Below are 15,912 nucleotides of genomic sequence, written 5' to 3' on the forward strand. Positions count from 1 at the left end.
CAATATTTAGATGGAATGTATCTTTTGTAGGGGGGGGGGGGGGGTCGCAAAAAAGAGAAAGAAGCGGAGAGGCAACCTGAGATTTTAGAAAGTTAATGTAGGAACTTAAAATAAAAGAGTTTTAAGATGTCTCGCGAAATTAAAGAGAACCTGCATCACTCTTGTCTATATATTTATGTTGATTATATATATATATATATATATATATATATATATATATATATATATATATATATATATATATATATAAGATCTTAATCCTCTTGTGTGTCTGGTAACTATGTCTGTGTTTATTTTCTTTGCCAGATCCGCTTGTCTCTTAAGAGGTGCGATAATGACTGCGATGAATTTCCGTTGTTTGGGAATCGCGTGTCGGGCTTAATTTGTGTTCACTTTATATACATGGAAGGGTTTATGTGGCTGTGTATATAATTTTCGCATATATATATATATATATATATATATATATATATATATATATATATATATATATATATATATATATATATATATATATATGCATATATATATGCATATATATATACATATATATATATGCATATATATATATGCATATATATATGCATATATATATGCATATACATATGCATATATATATGCATATATCTATATGCATATATATGCATATATATAAGCATATATATAAGCATATTTATATGCATATATATATGCATATATATATGCATATACATATGCATATATATATATATATATATATATATATATATATATATATATATATATATATATATATATATATATATATATATATGCATATATATATATATATATATATATATATATATATATATATATATATATATATATGCATATATATATGCATATATATATGCATATATATGCATATATATATGCATATATATATGCATATATATGCGTGTGCGTGTGCGTGTGCGTGTGCGTGTGCGTGTGCGTGTGCGCGTGCGCGTGTGCGTGTGCGTGTGTGTGTGTGTGCGTGTGCGTGTGTGTGTGCGTGTGTGTGCGCGCGCATTTACATACGTAAATCATTCATACATAAAACACACACACACACACACACACACACACACACACACACACACACACACACACACACACACACACACACACACACACACACACACACACACACACACACACACACAAGCACACGCACAATGTTGTATATAATAAAACCCTGCACGTGCATAATATTTTGTATTCATTCTAAAGGGTGGGGAGAACAGAAGAGAAATAAAAGTTTATGTACCACTTCATTCAGTGAACAGTAAAAAAAATCTATAGTACTTCTGCTGCTGTTGTTCTGCATGTAATGAGTAACTACTGTCTCATTATTTATAAATTCCTTAAGTTATGTAGAGCAAAATGCAGAGAGTAATGAGAAAACAATGGAAGAGTGAATAGAAAAAAGGCTGTCGAATTTCTTTTTAAAAAATGAAAACTATATACTACACAATTCAAATGAAATGAAATATAATCATTAAACTATAATTGGAGATTATGTTGCTATATGTATGTACAAACTGCCTTGTGTAGCAGGGCTAACAGGTATGCTTGAGCACTTGTCAAATCCAGTGCGTCAACGAAGCAAGAAAACTGCTTGGCACTTGTAGAATTCTAGCTGGCAGTGAACAATATATACAGAGAACAATAACAACAAAAATAAACAAACACACAGGACGACACAAGTAGACCTGAGGTAGTGGTATTGTACAACAGTGGGGGTGGGGGGGTTCCGGAATAGCTCTGTTGCAAGGCCTCGTCACGAGACGTCCCTGTCCCTGCCTGCGGTCTCTCTTTCCTCCTCTTATCTAGAGACTTCTCGATAAAGTGAAATGTTTTTGCTACCAATTCCAAAAGGAAAGAATCTGATCTTTTGACTCGGTGACTAAACGAAACTAATCATTCTTCTCTTTCACATAAAAGGTTAAGGTCTTATACTTAGACGATCGTTAATCATTATCACCATCCAGACGGTCTTGTGACTAAGGACAAGGTACTGTACATGTATAGGGATGAGCATACGGAGGCAAAAAGTTGGCTTGTTTATTGTTTGAATCTCGTGAAGGAAACATACTTATCTTTAGGAAGTAAATGCAATGGAAAAGGATTAAATAGTTAACGTAATATTGCACTAAAAAGAACTCCTGGGAGAACTAAAGAACACTTATATTGAAGTGTTCAGTAGTCAGTAAAGTGGGTAAGTTGCTCGTGACTATTTTGGAATTTGTGAGAATATTATAATACAAAAAAGGGATAGAATACGATTCTCTCTCTCTCTCTCTCTCTCTCTCTCTCTCTCTCTCTCTCTCTCTCTCTCTCTCTCTCTCTCTCTCTCTCTCTCTCTCTCTCTCTCTCTCTCTCTCTCTCTCTCTCTCTCTCTTTCTTTCTCTCTCTCTCTCTCTCTCTCTCTCTCTCTCTCTCTCTCTCTCTCTCTCTCTCTCTCTCTCTCTCTCTCTCTCTCTCTCTCTCTCTCTCTCTCTCTCTCTCTCTCTCTCTCTCAATTATATACTTGTGTTACCAAATTTCTAAATCCAAAAATAATCACACAACAAAGTTTTTTTACACATGAAACTGCTTATTCAGTGAAACGCAGGCGATACTTTTGAAATTTCATCTAGCTATGTATTAAATATGTTTCCTCTAAAAGAAAAAGTAGTGGAAAAAACACAAATCTCATTCATACTTATGTCAAAATTAAGTACAAATGTACGACATATAATAATACATTGACAGAAGTCCATAATAAATTTACAAAAAAATAACAAAGCATAACAAATAATATTCCTGATTGGTTGTCACTGGTATTCCTTCTCTTTTAGGATTACACTGCTAGCTTCTGTTCCAAACTTGCACTATGTCTAAGGCGAATGGAACAATGTTCTCAATCCTAGAAAAATGAGTTCATGTACAACGCAGCACCAGTAAAAGTCAGTTTTGTTCCTCCTCCTCCGAGCGTGCTTTTCAAAGCAACCTCTTTATACACCAAACAAAACTACTGTGATTAAGGAGATATTTGAGCAGACAGACCTTTCACTCGGACACTGGGTCAGTTTCAGAAATGTTTCACGGATCACTTTCCTTTGCAGCTGTGTTCGTCTTTCACATTTCTGTTTCGGGATTTCTTAATAAATCTTATCAGCAGCACTTATGAAAACACATATTGGCACAAGTTTTGGCACAAAATCCACGGCACTGGACTGTCTGTCAGGTCACTGATAGGCACTCAACTGTCTGTGAAGATCTGTAAAATCTTGCAGCAGCAAAACTTGTTTAGCACTAAAAAGTTGATTTTGTAATCCTAAAAATCAACTCCTGATCTGCAACCTGAGGTTGGGTTTTGGCGCGTTCTCTTTTAGTTTACACTCGAACTAGAATCTATAATCATGAAAACCGCATCCTCGAGGAGGATGTCATGAAACCCGCAACCATTTTCTGTACATCATCGAATTTACATCCTTAAATTTGAAATACTCTTATGTAAATGGCCATACGCTGTCACCTCCCTCTTTGTGACAGCAGGGCATACTCCTACCTGGTGTGTATATACATATATGAACTATGCACAGCAAAAGTGCTATATTATGGACAGTCAGATATGCCATCATTGTTTATGTACAAGCCTGGTGACTCCACTAAAACACGTGGTTTTCATGATATAGTACATCGCATTGTAACAAACTTTATACTCAGTATAGTTAGTGTAAATACTGAACAAAGCTTTTTAAGAATTAATCACAGATTGTTAGCATAATCTGAAGGCAGATGATCTGAGTCCATGAAATTCTTTTGTTTACCCAAAGTAAAGTATGGAAATCTTGTGATCATTTGCCTTCAGAACATGATGATAGAACTTCAGTCTATGCCATCACGTTTCGCCTGCTTTCGTCCTACTACAGGAGCCATTGCACCCCGCAACCTGCAGAGTGAGCAGCTCTCACACAGGAGGCTATGAGCAATTGCTTTTTTCGAGGATTCCGTTTCCATAACGTTGCTCCTCTCACTTCTTGCCTGCTCTTGGAGACGAGCGGGCCTTGATGCGCGCCTGCAGGGTGATCAGCAGACCTGCTAGAACGTCGTGGTTGTGCAGCTTCTTGCCGAAGATGAGACGTCGCACCGAGTCGTCGAAGGTGAGCAAGGCGACCATATTCTGCAGCAGGAAGCCCTGGCAGTACTCCAGCAGCTGAACGGCGTTATAAACCTGTGGGAGTTTATGTAAGTCATTTGCCTGTTTGAACAAGGATATTTGGTGTGCATCCCGCAAGTAAATTTTAAGGTTGTAACTGGTTAGGATGTCATTTACAGTGGTAAAAAAAGTGTTTACAGATAGGGCAGAGATCTTCAAGAACATTATCGAAATCAAACAGAATATACTTCAGCTCCTAAAAATTGCCCTGCATAATAAAACTAATCCCCAAAAGGAGAGAGACTTTAAAATCAAGAATTAACCAGCTGACGTTACCTTAGCATGAATGTACATGGACACAACATTATCCAAATGAACCAGCTTTGAGCAACGTGACTCGCAGTATCGCAGAAGGGAGTCCAGCTGGAAGAAGTTCGCTGCGGCCATGAGTTCTAGCACGTCGCCGGCCTCCACTTCTAGGTTCTCGCACCCTCCTTTGTAGAGGCTTTGCATCACGAGCTGTTGTGCGAGAGAGAATAAAAAACATTAGGATAACCAATCATTGTTTTTCTTAATTATCAAAAGTTTGAAGCAGTGTGTTCTTATTTAGGATATTTCCCACTTCTGCTTTTTTTAGAAGTTTAATACAATGTGTTCTAATTTAAGATATTTCCCACTAATGCGATTTCCTAAATTATTAAAAGTTTGATGCTATGTGTTCAAATCAAAGATATTTCTTACAACTCTAGAGACCAAATCTTTACCTCAAAAATGTCATATCTAATGTCATGAATCTGCACGATGGGAGGGTTGCCTTCGCAGAACTTGGAGCTCAGCATCTGCTTGAACCTCGACGACGCGTTCACCAGAATGATCTTGTGGGCGTAGAAGACCCGCCCCTCCACCCGGAACTGGACGTCGGACAGCTCGGGGTTGTTGACGAACTTGGGGTCGATGCGAGCGCCGCCCGAGATGGTCGTGTCGCGGATCTCCTTGATCGCCTCCTTGCCGTAGCAGGAGGAAAAGATGTCGGCGAGCAGGAGAGACGTCCCTTCGTTCTATAGGTGAGGGATGAGGGTCAGAGTAAGTATTACTTACAGGGTCTTTCATATTTGGTTAAGGATGAATCTTCATTTACAGTGTTTTACTAAGATTGTGCAAAATTTAGTTATTTTTCATTAGGACTATAACACCAATTCATCTTTTATGAAATGAAACTGTTATGTGTACTGTCTGTTACCTTGCTGTATCTGAAGATAGTGAAGAGCAGCGGCAAGCACTCGTCCACAAACTGGGCCGAGTAATCATCCGGCCAGACTTGCAGGAAGTCTTGCAACAGCTGATCAATGATGGACTCGAGGCGGTGTTCGTGGGCGGTGGCCAGCGTGTGCATCCAGCAATGGAGCGTCCACGGCACGCCCAGATTTCGCAAGTCCAGCGTCATTTCTGCAAAGAGAAGATCGGAACAATGCCCTTTAATCTCTCACACTTCTTTGAAAAAAGTCAGCAAGAATATCTATAAACTGAAACTGAATCAAAACTTGGCAACTCGAGAAATTCTCCTTACCAAGATGGCCGGACTCCGCCGAGTGGTACATGGCTTCCTGTAGGGTTTTTATCTGCTGCTTCGTGAGCTTGAGGACCTGCGAGGAGTCCGAGGCCGAGGAGGCGAGGCTACCTCTCCCGAAGGGGTCGTCGACGATGCACATCTGGCGGCCAGGTCGGCGATCTCGGTCCGACGTGTTCCCGTTGGCGCCCTCGGCCAAGATCTCTTCCAGGGAGAGGACTTCCCGCGCTGAGGCGTGCTGAAAATGGCGAAGGATTGTGTTATGACTTCTCGTTGATAAGATTATAATGTCGCTAAAAAAGGTTGCTACATGTATTTTCATTTATATAGGGTAAAAACAACTAACAGAAGCATCAAACTGCAGAAATGCACTAAAACTCGCACCACAATAGACATTTTTCTTCGCCTTTCCTACTGTCGACTGAAAGCGTACCTGAGGCTGTGACAGAAGCTTGTGAAGAATCGTCCTCTGGCCGTGAGCCGCAGCGACGGCGATGGCAGCATAGCAGCCTCGTTGCGCAGCACCGGAGTAGCACAGGGAGTCCTTCATGAGCGTCGACAGATACGGGTTGGCGCCGTAGGACAGCAGGAGAGCCATCATCTCGGTGTTCCCTGCGGCAGCTGCAACCTGTCATAGAGAGAGAGGGTTATTTGCTTTTCCTTTATCAGAAACCGTAAAAAATCATTAAGATAGCCAAGATTTATGATAATTCTGTCTTTATCTAATTACGAGATCATAAAGACCCCCTGTTAAAACGCGTGTCAGTTTCCTTTTCCAAAACTGATGACAAACTTTGAAAGCTTTTCCGTCAGAACAAAACCTCCCCCCCAAACAGAACAGGGCAGGACAAGCAAGCCACCGCGACGAACCTGCAGCGGCGTCTCCGTGCACTTCTCCTCGGCCAGCCTCGCGCCTCCCTCGACATTAGCATTCTTCTCGAGCAGCGTCTTGGCCAGGTTGATGTGACCATGTATCGCGGCGTAGGTGAGGGCCGTCCAGTGCTGCGTCTCTGGGTTGGCCATGAGGTAGGCGGGGCCCGTCGGGGGCGTCTCGGCGTCCACGTCAGCGCCGGCGTCCAGGAGCATGTTGACCATGGGCTCGTCGCCGCGGATGCAGGCCAGCATGAGCGGGGTCAACCCGTACTCGTTCACCGTGTTCACCTGTCGAAGGAAAGGGCGGCGGTCACTTTCAGGTAACATGCAGTCTTATCCAGTGTAGCTGTTTGATTACTATTAACCTTAAGAGACAATAGTATCTTAACTATTCTTAAATACATGAAATATGATAATAAAGAAAAATAATAATAATAACAAAAAAATGATAATACAGCAATCAGCATCAAATATGATTGACTTTGATAGATGCAATCAGGCTGCAGTTACAGACCACCCTCTTACAGTACCTTAGTGGCCGGGAGCAGCTGGAGGGCGTGCGGCACCAGGTCATAGCGCCCGCAGGAGAGCATCTTGAAGGCCAGGTCCACCTTGAACTTCTTGGCGCACTCCATCTCGTCCAGCTGTCGGCGCGGGCACATGAGTTCTTCGTACCTGAGAGGGAAAATATAAAGAGTAATGAGGATGACTAGTAAAAAGAGACCTATTGATTCCAGAGACTAGTATCTGTAACAAAATCCAGAGTGGCATATATATAACAGTGAGGTTCGCACAACGCATATCATGAGCCAAGAAGAATCCGATAATCAATGGTAGCCGCTTCCTCGACTCACCCGATCATCCTGACGGGGCAGTCGACGCCGGGAAGGAGGAGGCGGGCGGCCTGCATGACGTCGTCCTTGTCGACCACCGTGGAGTGCCTGTGCTCGGTGTGGGCGGTGGCCACGCGGACCCACTCCAACAGGGGCGGCAGCACGATGTAAGGGCGCTCGTACACCAGTTCCTGGATGGGGGCGCGGGAGGCGTGCTCGGCGTGCTCCAGCTGGCTGCAGCGCATGAAGTAGAAGAGGGCGTGCAGGGCGGACGGTCCCCAGGTCACCTGTGGGGGGCAGGGCACGGTTACCATCGTGTTTGCTTTTGTTTGTGTTTCATGAAGTGTTAAGCTATTCTTTCAGTTATATTCATGCACATCTATCTTGCTTTTAGAACGCAGAAGGAGGCAGGGCGACTCACCTGGGCGCGGGTCGGGGAGGAGGAGTTGGCCGCGCGGTGGTGGTGGGGAGCCACGCGCCCCAGCAGTTCGCTCAGCTCGGCGAGGGAGCCCACGCACGTCGTCAGGAGGGACTGCTCCAGAGTCTGCCGGGAAGGACGGGCACATATGCTTACTTGGCCTTGGAGTCATTCATGCGCAGCCTTGTACTGTTATTGAAGCATTTTATAAGCAACATATCATTTAAAGGCAGAGAAAAGAGAGCAGTGAAACTTGCTACACTACAGACGCCAGGTGTTAGAAGTTGTGGATATGCCACTGAAATCACAGAAAGAGAAGTGATGTGTTCCAGGACTCCCCGTCAAGGAAAGCCCCGAGAATGCTGAAGCGAAGCAGAAAGCCCAGAGGAAACCCCAGGAAGGCCCTTAAGGGCAAGGAGGGAGAGGCGAGCTCGACAACACGGGAGATACGGTTACCTTTACCTTGCTGCTCCTTGAGTGTTCCTCGGGGGTCAGGGTCACGCTCGAAGAACACCTCGAAGGCTGCGGGCCGCTGCTGCTGCCGGAGGCCCCGCTGCCGCCGCCTGCGCCGTCGTTGGCTGCCGAGGGCGGGACGGAGGAGCCCGAGGCCCCCGACGCCCCCGAGGAGCCCGTGGTGGCGCCGCTGGACCGGCTGCCGCCCGTGGACGCGCTGCTCACGGACGCCGCCTCGATGCTGGCCGTGCTGGCCCACCGCGGGAGGCACAGCGCGCCTGCGGGAAGAGGGGGGGGGTCAAGTGCACGCTCCAAACACATTAGGAAGCCCGGAGGCTCTTCATCGGAACCATTATGTAACTGACAGCCAAGAGTGGTGGCATAAAATAGACGAACACGTCATAACGCTAAAATCTGCATCGAATAATTACATCAAGTAACACCAGGAATGACAATGCCAACGCTAACAGCCACACAAACACTCCCTCATAAATGAATAATGATAATAATAAATGATAATAGTAATAACAATTTCAGTAATAATGAAGACAATAATGACAATAACAATGATACCAATAATAACAACATCGGCAACAGTGACGAAAACAATCATCATCACCTAGTAACAACAACAACAACCCTCCCTCCCCTTTCCCACGAACTCTCAACAAGGAAGTCAAGACTCGACCACTAACCCGCCCACGCCCAACACGAGACAGTGAGTGCGCCGCCCATGCCCCGCCCATCATCAGTGTCGTGGGTGCGTGTTCAGCCGTTCAGCCCGTGTGTTGAACAAGCGATTCTCCGCTGAAGATGTTTCACTTATATCCCGAGATGGGGGGAAGGGGGAGATGGGGGGGGGGTGAAGGGGAGAGATGAGGGGAGGAGATGGGGATGGAGGGGGAGGAGGTGAAGGAAGGTCTCTTTTACTTGTTTTACTTATTTTTCATTTAATCCTTCACTGTTATTTGTTTCACTTTATTAATTTATCTTCTTATTCCTGTATGTAAGTTTCTATATTTATCTATTTAAATTTCCTAAACTTTTTGTTCGTGCGAGGAAGGGGGGTGAGGGAAGGAATGGAGGGTGTAGATGAGAGTGAAGAACGAAATGAAAGAGGAAAGAGAACGAAAAAGAGAAAGAAAGATGTTGATTTGGAAAAAAGACTGAGAATATAGGAATCAATAAAAGACATAAGAAAGGAATAGAAAAGAAAAGAAAGGGAAAATGAGAGAGAGAGAAACGACGATACAAACAAAATAACCAATAAGACGAAACACAAAAGAAAGAATAAAGAAAATAAAGAAAACCGACAAGAAACGCAAGCAAATGAACAAAGCAGGAGCAACGAATAAATGACAGATTAACGGCGAATAAATCAAAACGAGAGAGCCTTAATAAGTTTATTAATAATGACCGTCCTGCGTGACCCTAAAACGAGGGCTAATTAAAACCCTGAGGGCCGAGAGGACGCCGCCTTCAGATGGCCAAGGAGTCGAGGCTTCCCGGGAGAGAGACTTCGTGCTCAGAGAGAGATATTTCCTGTTCAGTTTTGGCTTTCGTTGTTACTGAGGCTGTTGGTGTTGGTGTTATTGCTATTATGTTTATGACCATTTGCCTATTTATTTATTCTTAACGTGTGTCTGTAAATATGTTTTACGATCGTATCATTCTACCTTCACTCATAAGCTGTCAGGAGTTTATCCTAGGAAGCCCTGAATCCCTTAAACAGACGTCCCTCCATTTCCCCCTAACATTAACCCTTTTAAGTCTTAACACCAATATTCCTTCCCTCCCAGCACCCAAACCCGGATCCGAGGACGTACCCGTAGCGGTTCTCCCGGCGTTGAGGTGGGCGTAGGGCTGCAGGAGGCCCCACAGGTCCCCGTTGTTGGCGATGGCGTGCTCCAAGACGCTGGCGGTGAGCATGTGGTCCTCCTCCGCCGGGAGACACTGCAGCACCATCTCCTCCAGGAGGTTCTCCATCCCGGCGGTCAGGTACACGGCCGCGTATCTGCGAGGAGGGGTAGTTTATGTTAGGAGGAGGTCTAACACTAGCATAATGTTCCGTTTATTTTTTAATTTTGTTGGTAAAATGGCTTGAACATAAGTTACTCTTTGAGAAATTCGCTTATAACATTAATCCAACCATTCACGTAACAAATGAGCAATCCGACTCACTCGTGGATGAACTTCCCGATCCGCACGTCGCACATCCACCTCATGAAGCGACCCACCGAGAGGTTGAGGCCCGCTCGCGCGCTCTTCGACTGCCGCAGCTGGTCGCCGCACACCGTGTACATGGCCGCGGCTCGCAAGCACGCCTGGGACGCCAAAGGAGTGTGGTTAGATCAAAGAACTACCAAAACAATAAAGAAATGTGTTTATATTCTAGAAACTATAAAATAAGTATAGAAAGTCAATTAATGATGAGGCAACTTAAATCAACACAGCGATCTTGGGCGATGATCCCACCTTGATGCAGGAGTCGGCGAGGGCGGGCGAGAGGACGATCTTGAGGGCGGACGACACCTCCTGCTTGCTGCACATGGCCAGGGGGCGGGTGAGCCTCTGCGCCTCCCGGGCCACGCGCACCAGCGCCCTCTGGAGAAGGTACGAGAGTCTGGGCACGGCCTCCATGCTCACGCGGTCCAGCTGTTCCCGCACGCGGCCCTGCTGCACCACGCGCAGCACGTCGTGGTTGCTCCACGGCAGCTGCTGCAGCTCCACCAGTCTAGGGAGGGGAGAGAGGGGGAAGGGTTTAGTGCCGTGCAGGAGAGAGGCAAATGATTTAGAGAGGTGGAGAACACGGGTAATTTCCAGGAAGCCTCATCGAAGGGACAAACGCGCATCGCCCTCACCTGTTGTGCGAGTCCACCCACACGAACTCGTCGGCGGCGGTGACGTTGGTGTTGATGGTCTCGAGGGACGAGTGGCGCATGAGGCGGCGCACGGGCTCGCCCTCCGACCCCGACATCGAGGAGTACGTCGAGGTGGAGTAGCTGGTCCTCGAGCCCTGCGAGCGCATCGTCAGCTGTTCTATGGCCTGCTTGATGTCCTCCAGGCCGCTGGCGCTCTCCAGCGGGAGGGACAGGTCGTCCTGGAATAAAAGGCGTCCTAATTAACCCTTCGCTCGGCCATCTGGCCTCATCGGACAGCGATCCGCCGATTCGCGTCCTTGATTAAATCAAATTTCACGAAAGACAGAACAGAAAAAGTTTCTCGTCCCCTTACCTTGGAGGGCGTGGCTCTGTGGCGCGGCCTGGGCTGACCTCGCCGGCCGGATCCCGCGCCCTTGTAGCCCGCCGCCACCGAGGTCACGGCCGCAGAGAGGCGCTCGTCCTCGGGCACCACCTTCAGGTTGGACCTCAGGTGGTCGTGGCGCGGCAGCGAGTCGATGGGCGGCGAGGAGGAGGTGTGGCCGTCGGACATGGAGGCGTGGCCGGACGACCTGTTTTCGTCCGAGGACGACCCGCCGCCATACGAGTCCTGCCGGCGCTGTAGGAGGAGGGGGGGAGGTTAGAATAGTTAAGCAAGTCACCCGAAGGGCAAGGTGACGCCGGGAGCTGGTGCTCCTGTCAGTCTAAATGTCAGGGAAATCCTCAAAAAAATATTCTGCCACGAACTTGTTAGACATAAAAAAATAAAAAATAAATAAAAAATTAAAACTTATTCCAAGGTCAGATCATCACGCCTTCCCGCTCCAAATTACAAGACACGTAACACACAACACGACGCAACCCCTTTCCCCTCCCCCCTTCCACCCTCCCCCCCCAAAAAAAAAATCCCTCCACACGCAAACAAAACAAAACAAAAAAAAAAGATCAAACAAAGATTTTTAAAAAAAACTTCATCTCCAAGTCAAACACACATCAAATCCAGCCACAAAAAGGGAAAAAAATCAAACATTATTAAGTCCCAGTGTGAACACGCCGTGAGCCCGAGGCAAGTTAAACACCCCGACGCATATATCATGAGCCGATTGCATGCCGACACCTGGAGCGGACGTAGGCCTAAGTCGCCTATTATCTCTTTGTCCTTGTGTTTTTTTCTTTTCTTTTTTTTCTTTTTTTTATTTTCTTTTTTTTTTTCTTTTTTTTGGGGGTGATAATCCGATTTATATTTATGAATCTCATATCTTCTGGCAAAAGTAGCGAGAAAAAAATAAAAATAAAAAAAAACTAATTCAATCTGGTCGATCAATCAACATTATCCGAATAGAAGAGAATCTAATTAATTTTCACAACGCAAAAAAAAAAAAAAAAAAAAAAAACACCCGATGAATGAAAAGCCACCGTAGTCGAGATGGTTGTGTGTTGTGAAGGTGAAGATAGATCGGAATTTTCGAAGAGATGTTTCATTATGTTGGAATTCTATACATTTCCGTCAAGGAAGTTTCTCTCTCTCTCTCTCTCTCTCTCTCTCTCTCTCTCTCTCTCTCTCTCTCTCTCTCTCATTCTCTCTCTCTCTCTCTCTCTCTCGCTCTCTCTGTCTCTGTCTCTGTGTCTGTCTGTCTGTCTGTCTGTCTGTGTCTGTCTGTCTGTCTGTGTCTGTCTGTCTGTCTGTCTATGTCTGTCTGTCTGTCTGTCTGTGTCTGTCTGTCTGTCTGTGTCCCTTTCTCATGCTCTCTCTCTCAATTATATATCTTTCTATACCTATTTGTCTATATCTATATATCTATATCTATCCATATATATATATATATATATATATATATATATATCCATATCTATATATCTATATCTATCCATATTTATATATCTATATCTATCTATCTATCTATCTATCATCTCTCTATCATCTCTCTTTCTATCTCTCTATATTTCTATCTCTCTATTTCGCTTCTCTCTCTCTATCCATCTATCTATCTCTCTATCTATCCCTCTTATCTATCTATCTATCTACCCATCTATTTATTCATCCATCTATCCATCTATCCAGACAAACACAAACACATCCCCAGACCGGAGAGGCAGCTCCCTCCCCCCCCCGAACCCGACCCACATAGACCCACCCGCAGCGGCAAGACAGACAAGGTCATCGGGTGTCCAGACGCGAGGAAGAAGTTCGCCGCGTCGTCACCAGACGGCAGGCCACGTCGGGTCCCGCGGCCCAGAGGTGGCGAAGGACTCCCAAAAGTGTAAACATTCCCGACACGCACGGTGACGGGACGCAGCTCGTTTGCATACGGGCGTCGTTAAGTGTGTGGCGTGTTCTTCGGTGTGTGTGTGGGGGGGGAGTGGGGGGGAAGCTGCTTGTGCGTTTGTGTGCTGGGCGGCGGGGGAGAGGGGAGCAGGCAGGAGGGGGGGGGGGGCGGGGTTACTTACAGATGCTAAGTACTCGCTATCACATGGACAGATATATATACACACGTACGCACGCACTGATATATAGATAGATAGACAGATAGGCGGGCAGGTAGATAGGCAGACAGAACAGATAAGACATACAAACAGATAGAAACACACACACACACACACACACACACACACAAACACACACACACACACACACACACACACACACACACACACACACACACACACACACACACACACACACACACACACACACACACACACACAGGAACCCCCACCAACAAACAAACACAAGCTCAAACTACCCACCCACCCACCCACACACTTTCCAAAAAAAAAGTCTCCCAATCCCCAACGGATGGCCAATTATCACGCTAAAAAGTGTGCGGCCGAAGTGTGGAAGTCCATTAAAGGGCCATAATTCGCGGCGAGAAGTGGCGGGGGGGGGGGGGGGCGTAGCGACTGGCTCCCTCACGCCCGCCGCCCATCGCCTGATGAACGAGGCTCCTGCACGAGATCGCCGGATTATTCTTTTTCGTTTGGCACCGCTGCCAATCGGCGCCCGAGAGGCTCTCTCTCCTTCTCTCCTTCTCCCTTTCCTTATTGTTTGTCTGTTCGCCTTTCTTCTTCTGCCCCGTACCATTGTCTTTATTATTATTATTACTATCATTATTATTATCATTATCATCATCATCATTATTATCATTATTATTATATCATGATTTACTTTTTATCATTATTACTTTTTTGTAAGCTAGAGCACGAATGATAAAAACGTCATGATCTACTTCCTTCATTAACTGAATCTGATACGTTCTAAATCGAACAACCCACGCTGCGCCACACACCCCGAGTGCCAAGGCCATGCAATCACACCCCTTTAATACAGAGCACCGTAATAACCCCTCATTTATTCCCCTTGCTATTACTTTTACGTAGGTTTCGCCAAGTGAGAGTTGCATGTGGTCCCCCTCCCCCGCGACGGCCGGCTTTCCTATTTCCTCCGCCGGGAATGGGTTTCGCGTGACGGGAAGCGCCCCATTGCAGACCCATGGGCCTCCCTTGCACCCTCCCCGCTCGCCCCCTGCGTCACGTCCATACCCTGGCATCGGGGGCGGAGTGCCATTAATTAAAAGGACGCCGCGACACTCCGAGGAGATGGGTGGCACACACGAGAGCGCCCCTAATGGTGGGCTTATGGCGAGGGAACAACCGCAGAGCTAATGCAGGTGTGACTCTGCCCGACTCACTTCCTCCGCGCCCGGGAAGGTGTCGGTGATCCACGCAGGAGGAAAAAAAGGGTCTTGATCGGAGGTTTTGCGACCGAACATAAACCAAGATGGATGCGTGTAATCGGCTCGAAGGTAAGTGCGCGTTGGCGACGTCCCAAAGAGGCCCGTGTGCTCATTACTCCGAGGTGAACTCCGAGCTCTTCCTCGCCCGATTCTTATGATGCGAATGGTTTATCGCCGCCTAATTACGGGTGGCCGCGCTCCGCAAACTTAACCCCTGCCTCCCCTCGCCTGACCTCTGACCTAAGCAGGGAGAATCCGGCACATACGTCATGGCGCGGAGGTGTCAGTTTCGCGAGACACAGCGGAAGATCGCAGGTGGCATTCTATGGGTTTAAAAGAGGCCTTATGCAAAGTAATGCTAATCCCGTTGGTATATGACTATCGAAACATTTAGTGAATCTTTAAAGCAAATCAAGAGTTCAGATTCTCCAAGAAAGCAGGGAGGACGCCTAGCTGTTGGCGGAAGAGATAACTAGATCCGAAATCTGATAAGTCTAATACCGCCCTCAATATGCTCGAGCGAGCCATCTCCCCGTGCCTACAGTCATGCGGAGAGAGCCACGCCCTCAGCCATAGGGGCCTTCAACTCTCTTGCTTTAGGATCAAGACCTTGGTAGTTAGCTGAACGCGCGATCTCCACCGCAAGTATTTCCAGTGCAAAGTTGTTAGCCTGAATTTTAGCTCCTGAGAACTGGGGCATCATTCTTAGCAGCATGAACGTGACTTGTAATTTGGTGTTGATTGTAAATCTACCCCGACCCCACTAGACTAGTTTACTAAAGTGCATGCTGTGCGACTCGCTTGGTAAGATAACCTACATAACTTACTCGGCGCACATACTGGTAATACTGACCGAGACCCAAATGGCAGCCAGCGTCCTGCCTCCGGTACCCGTCCAAACCCCTTAGAACTAGAACGTGTGGCGCCCACTTGCCTGTATGACGCGCAGCTCGTCCACGGAGAGGTGGTGCGGGAACGACAGGATGTTCCGCCGCTTCGACTTGAGCT

The 15,912-nt window shown here is 46.3% G+C and overlaps 1 protein-coding gene across 1 annotated transcript in view; it reads right to left on the minus strand.

Annotated features, from left to right (window-relative positions):
- Positions 1–2,435: 2,435 nt before the first annotated feature.
- LOC113800590 (ankyrin repeat and BTB/POZ domain-containing protein 2) overlaps positions 2,436–15,912 on the minus strand; it is a 25,733-nt gene continuing 12,256 nt past the window's right edge. The window contains exons 3-19 of the mRNA XM_070122475.1: positions 15,839–15,912; positions 11,526–11,789; positions 11,153–11,391; positions 10,767–11,025; positions 10,473–10,615; positions 10,118–10,305; positions 8,301–8,569; positions 7,842–7,964; positions 7,442–7,707; positions 7,118–7,262; positions 6,585–6,875; positions 6,148–6,342; positions 5,715–5,952; positions 5,388–5,593; positions 4,912–5,205; positions 4,484–4,666; positions 2,436–4,222 (exon numbers count right to left, since the gene is read on the minus strand). The exon at positions 15,839–15,912 is cut by the window's right edge and continues 1,299 nt beyond it. Coding sequence (XP_069978576.1) covers positions 4,022–4,222; positions 4,484–4,666; positions 4,912–5,205; positions 5,388–5,593; positions 5,715–5,952; positions 6,148–6,342; positions 6,585–6,875; positions 7,118–7,262; positions 7,442–7,707; positions 7,842–7,964; positions 8,301–8,569; positions 10,118–10,305; positions 10,473–10,615; positions 10,767–11,025; positions 11,153–11,391; positions 11,526–11,789; positions 15,839–15,912 — 3,578 coding nt within the window. The 3' untranslated portion in view covers positions 2,436–4,021. The remainder of the gene's footprint in view (positions 4,223–4,483; positions 4,667–4,911; positions 5,206–5,387; positions 5,594–5,714; positions 5,953–6,147; positions 6,343–6,584; positions 6,876–7,117; positions 7,263–7,441; positions 7,708–7,841; positions 7,965–8,300; positions 8,570–10,117; positions 10,306–10,472; positions 10,616–10,766; positions 11,026–11,152; positions 11,392–11,525; positions 11,790–15,838) is intronic.

The sequence above is a fragment of the Penaeus vannamei genome, chromosome 6 (genome assembly GCF_042767895.1).
Source record: "Penaeus vannamei isolate JL-2024 chromosome 6, ASM4276789v1, whole genome shotgun sequence".
NCBI lineage: Eukaryota > Metazoa > Arthropoda > Malacostraca > Decapoda > Penaeidae > Penaeus > Penaeus vannamei.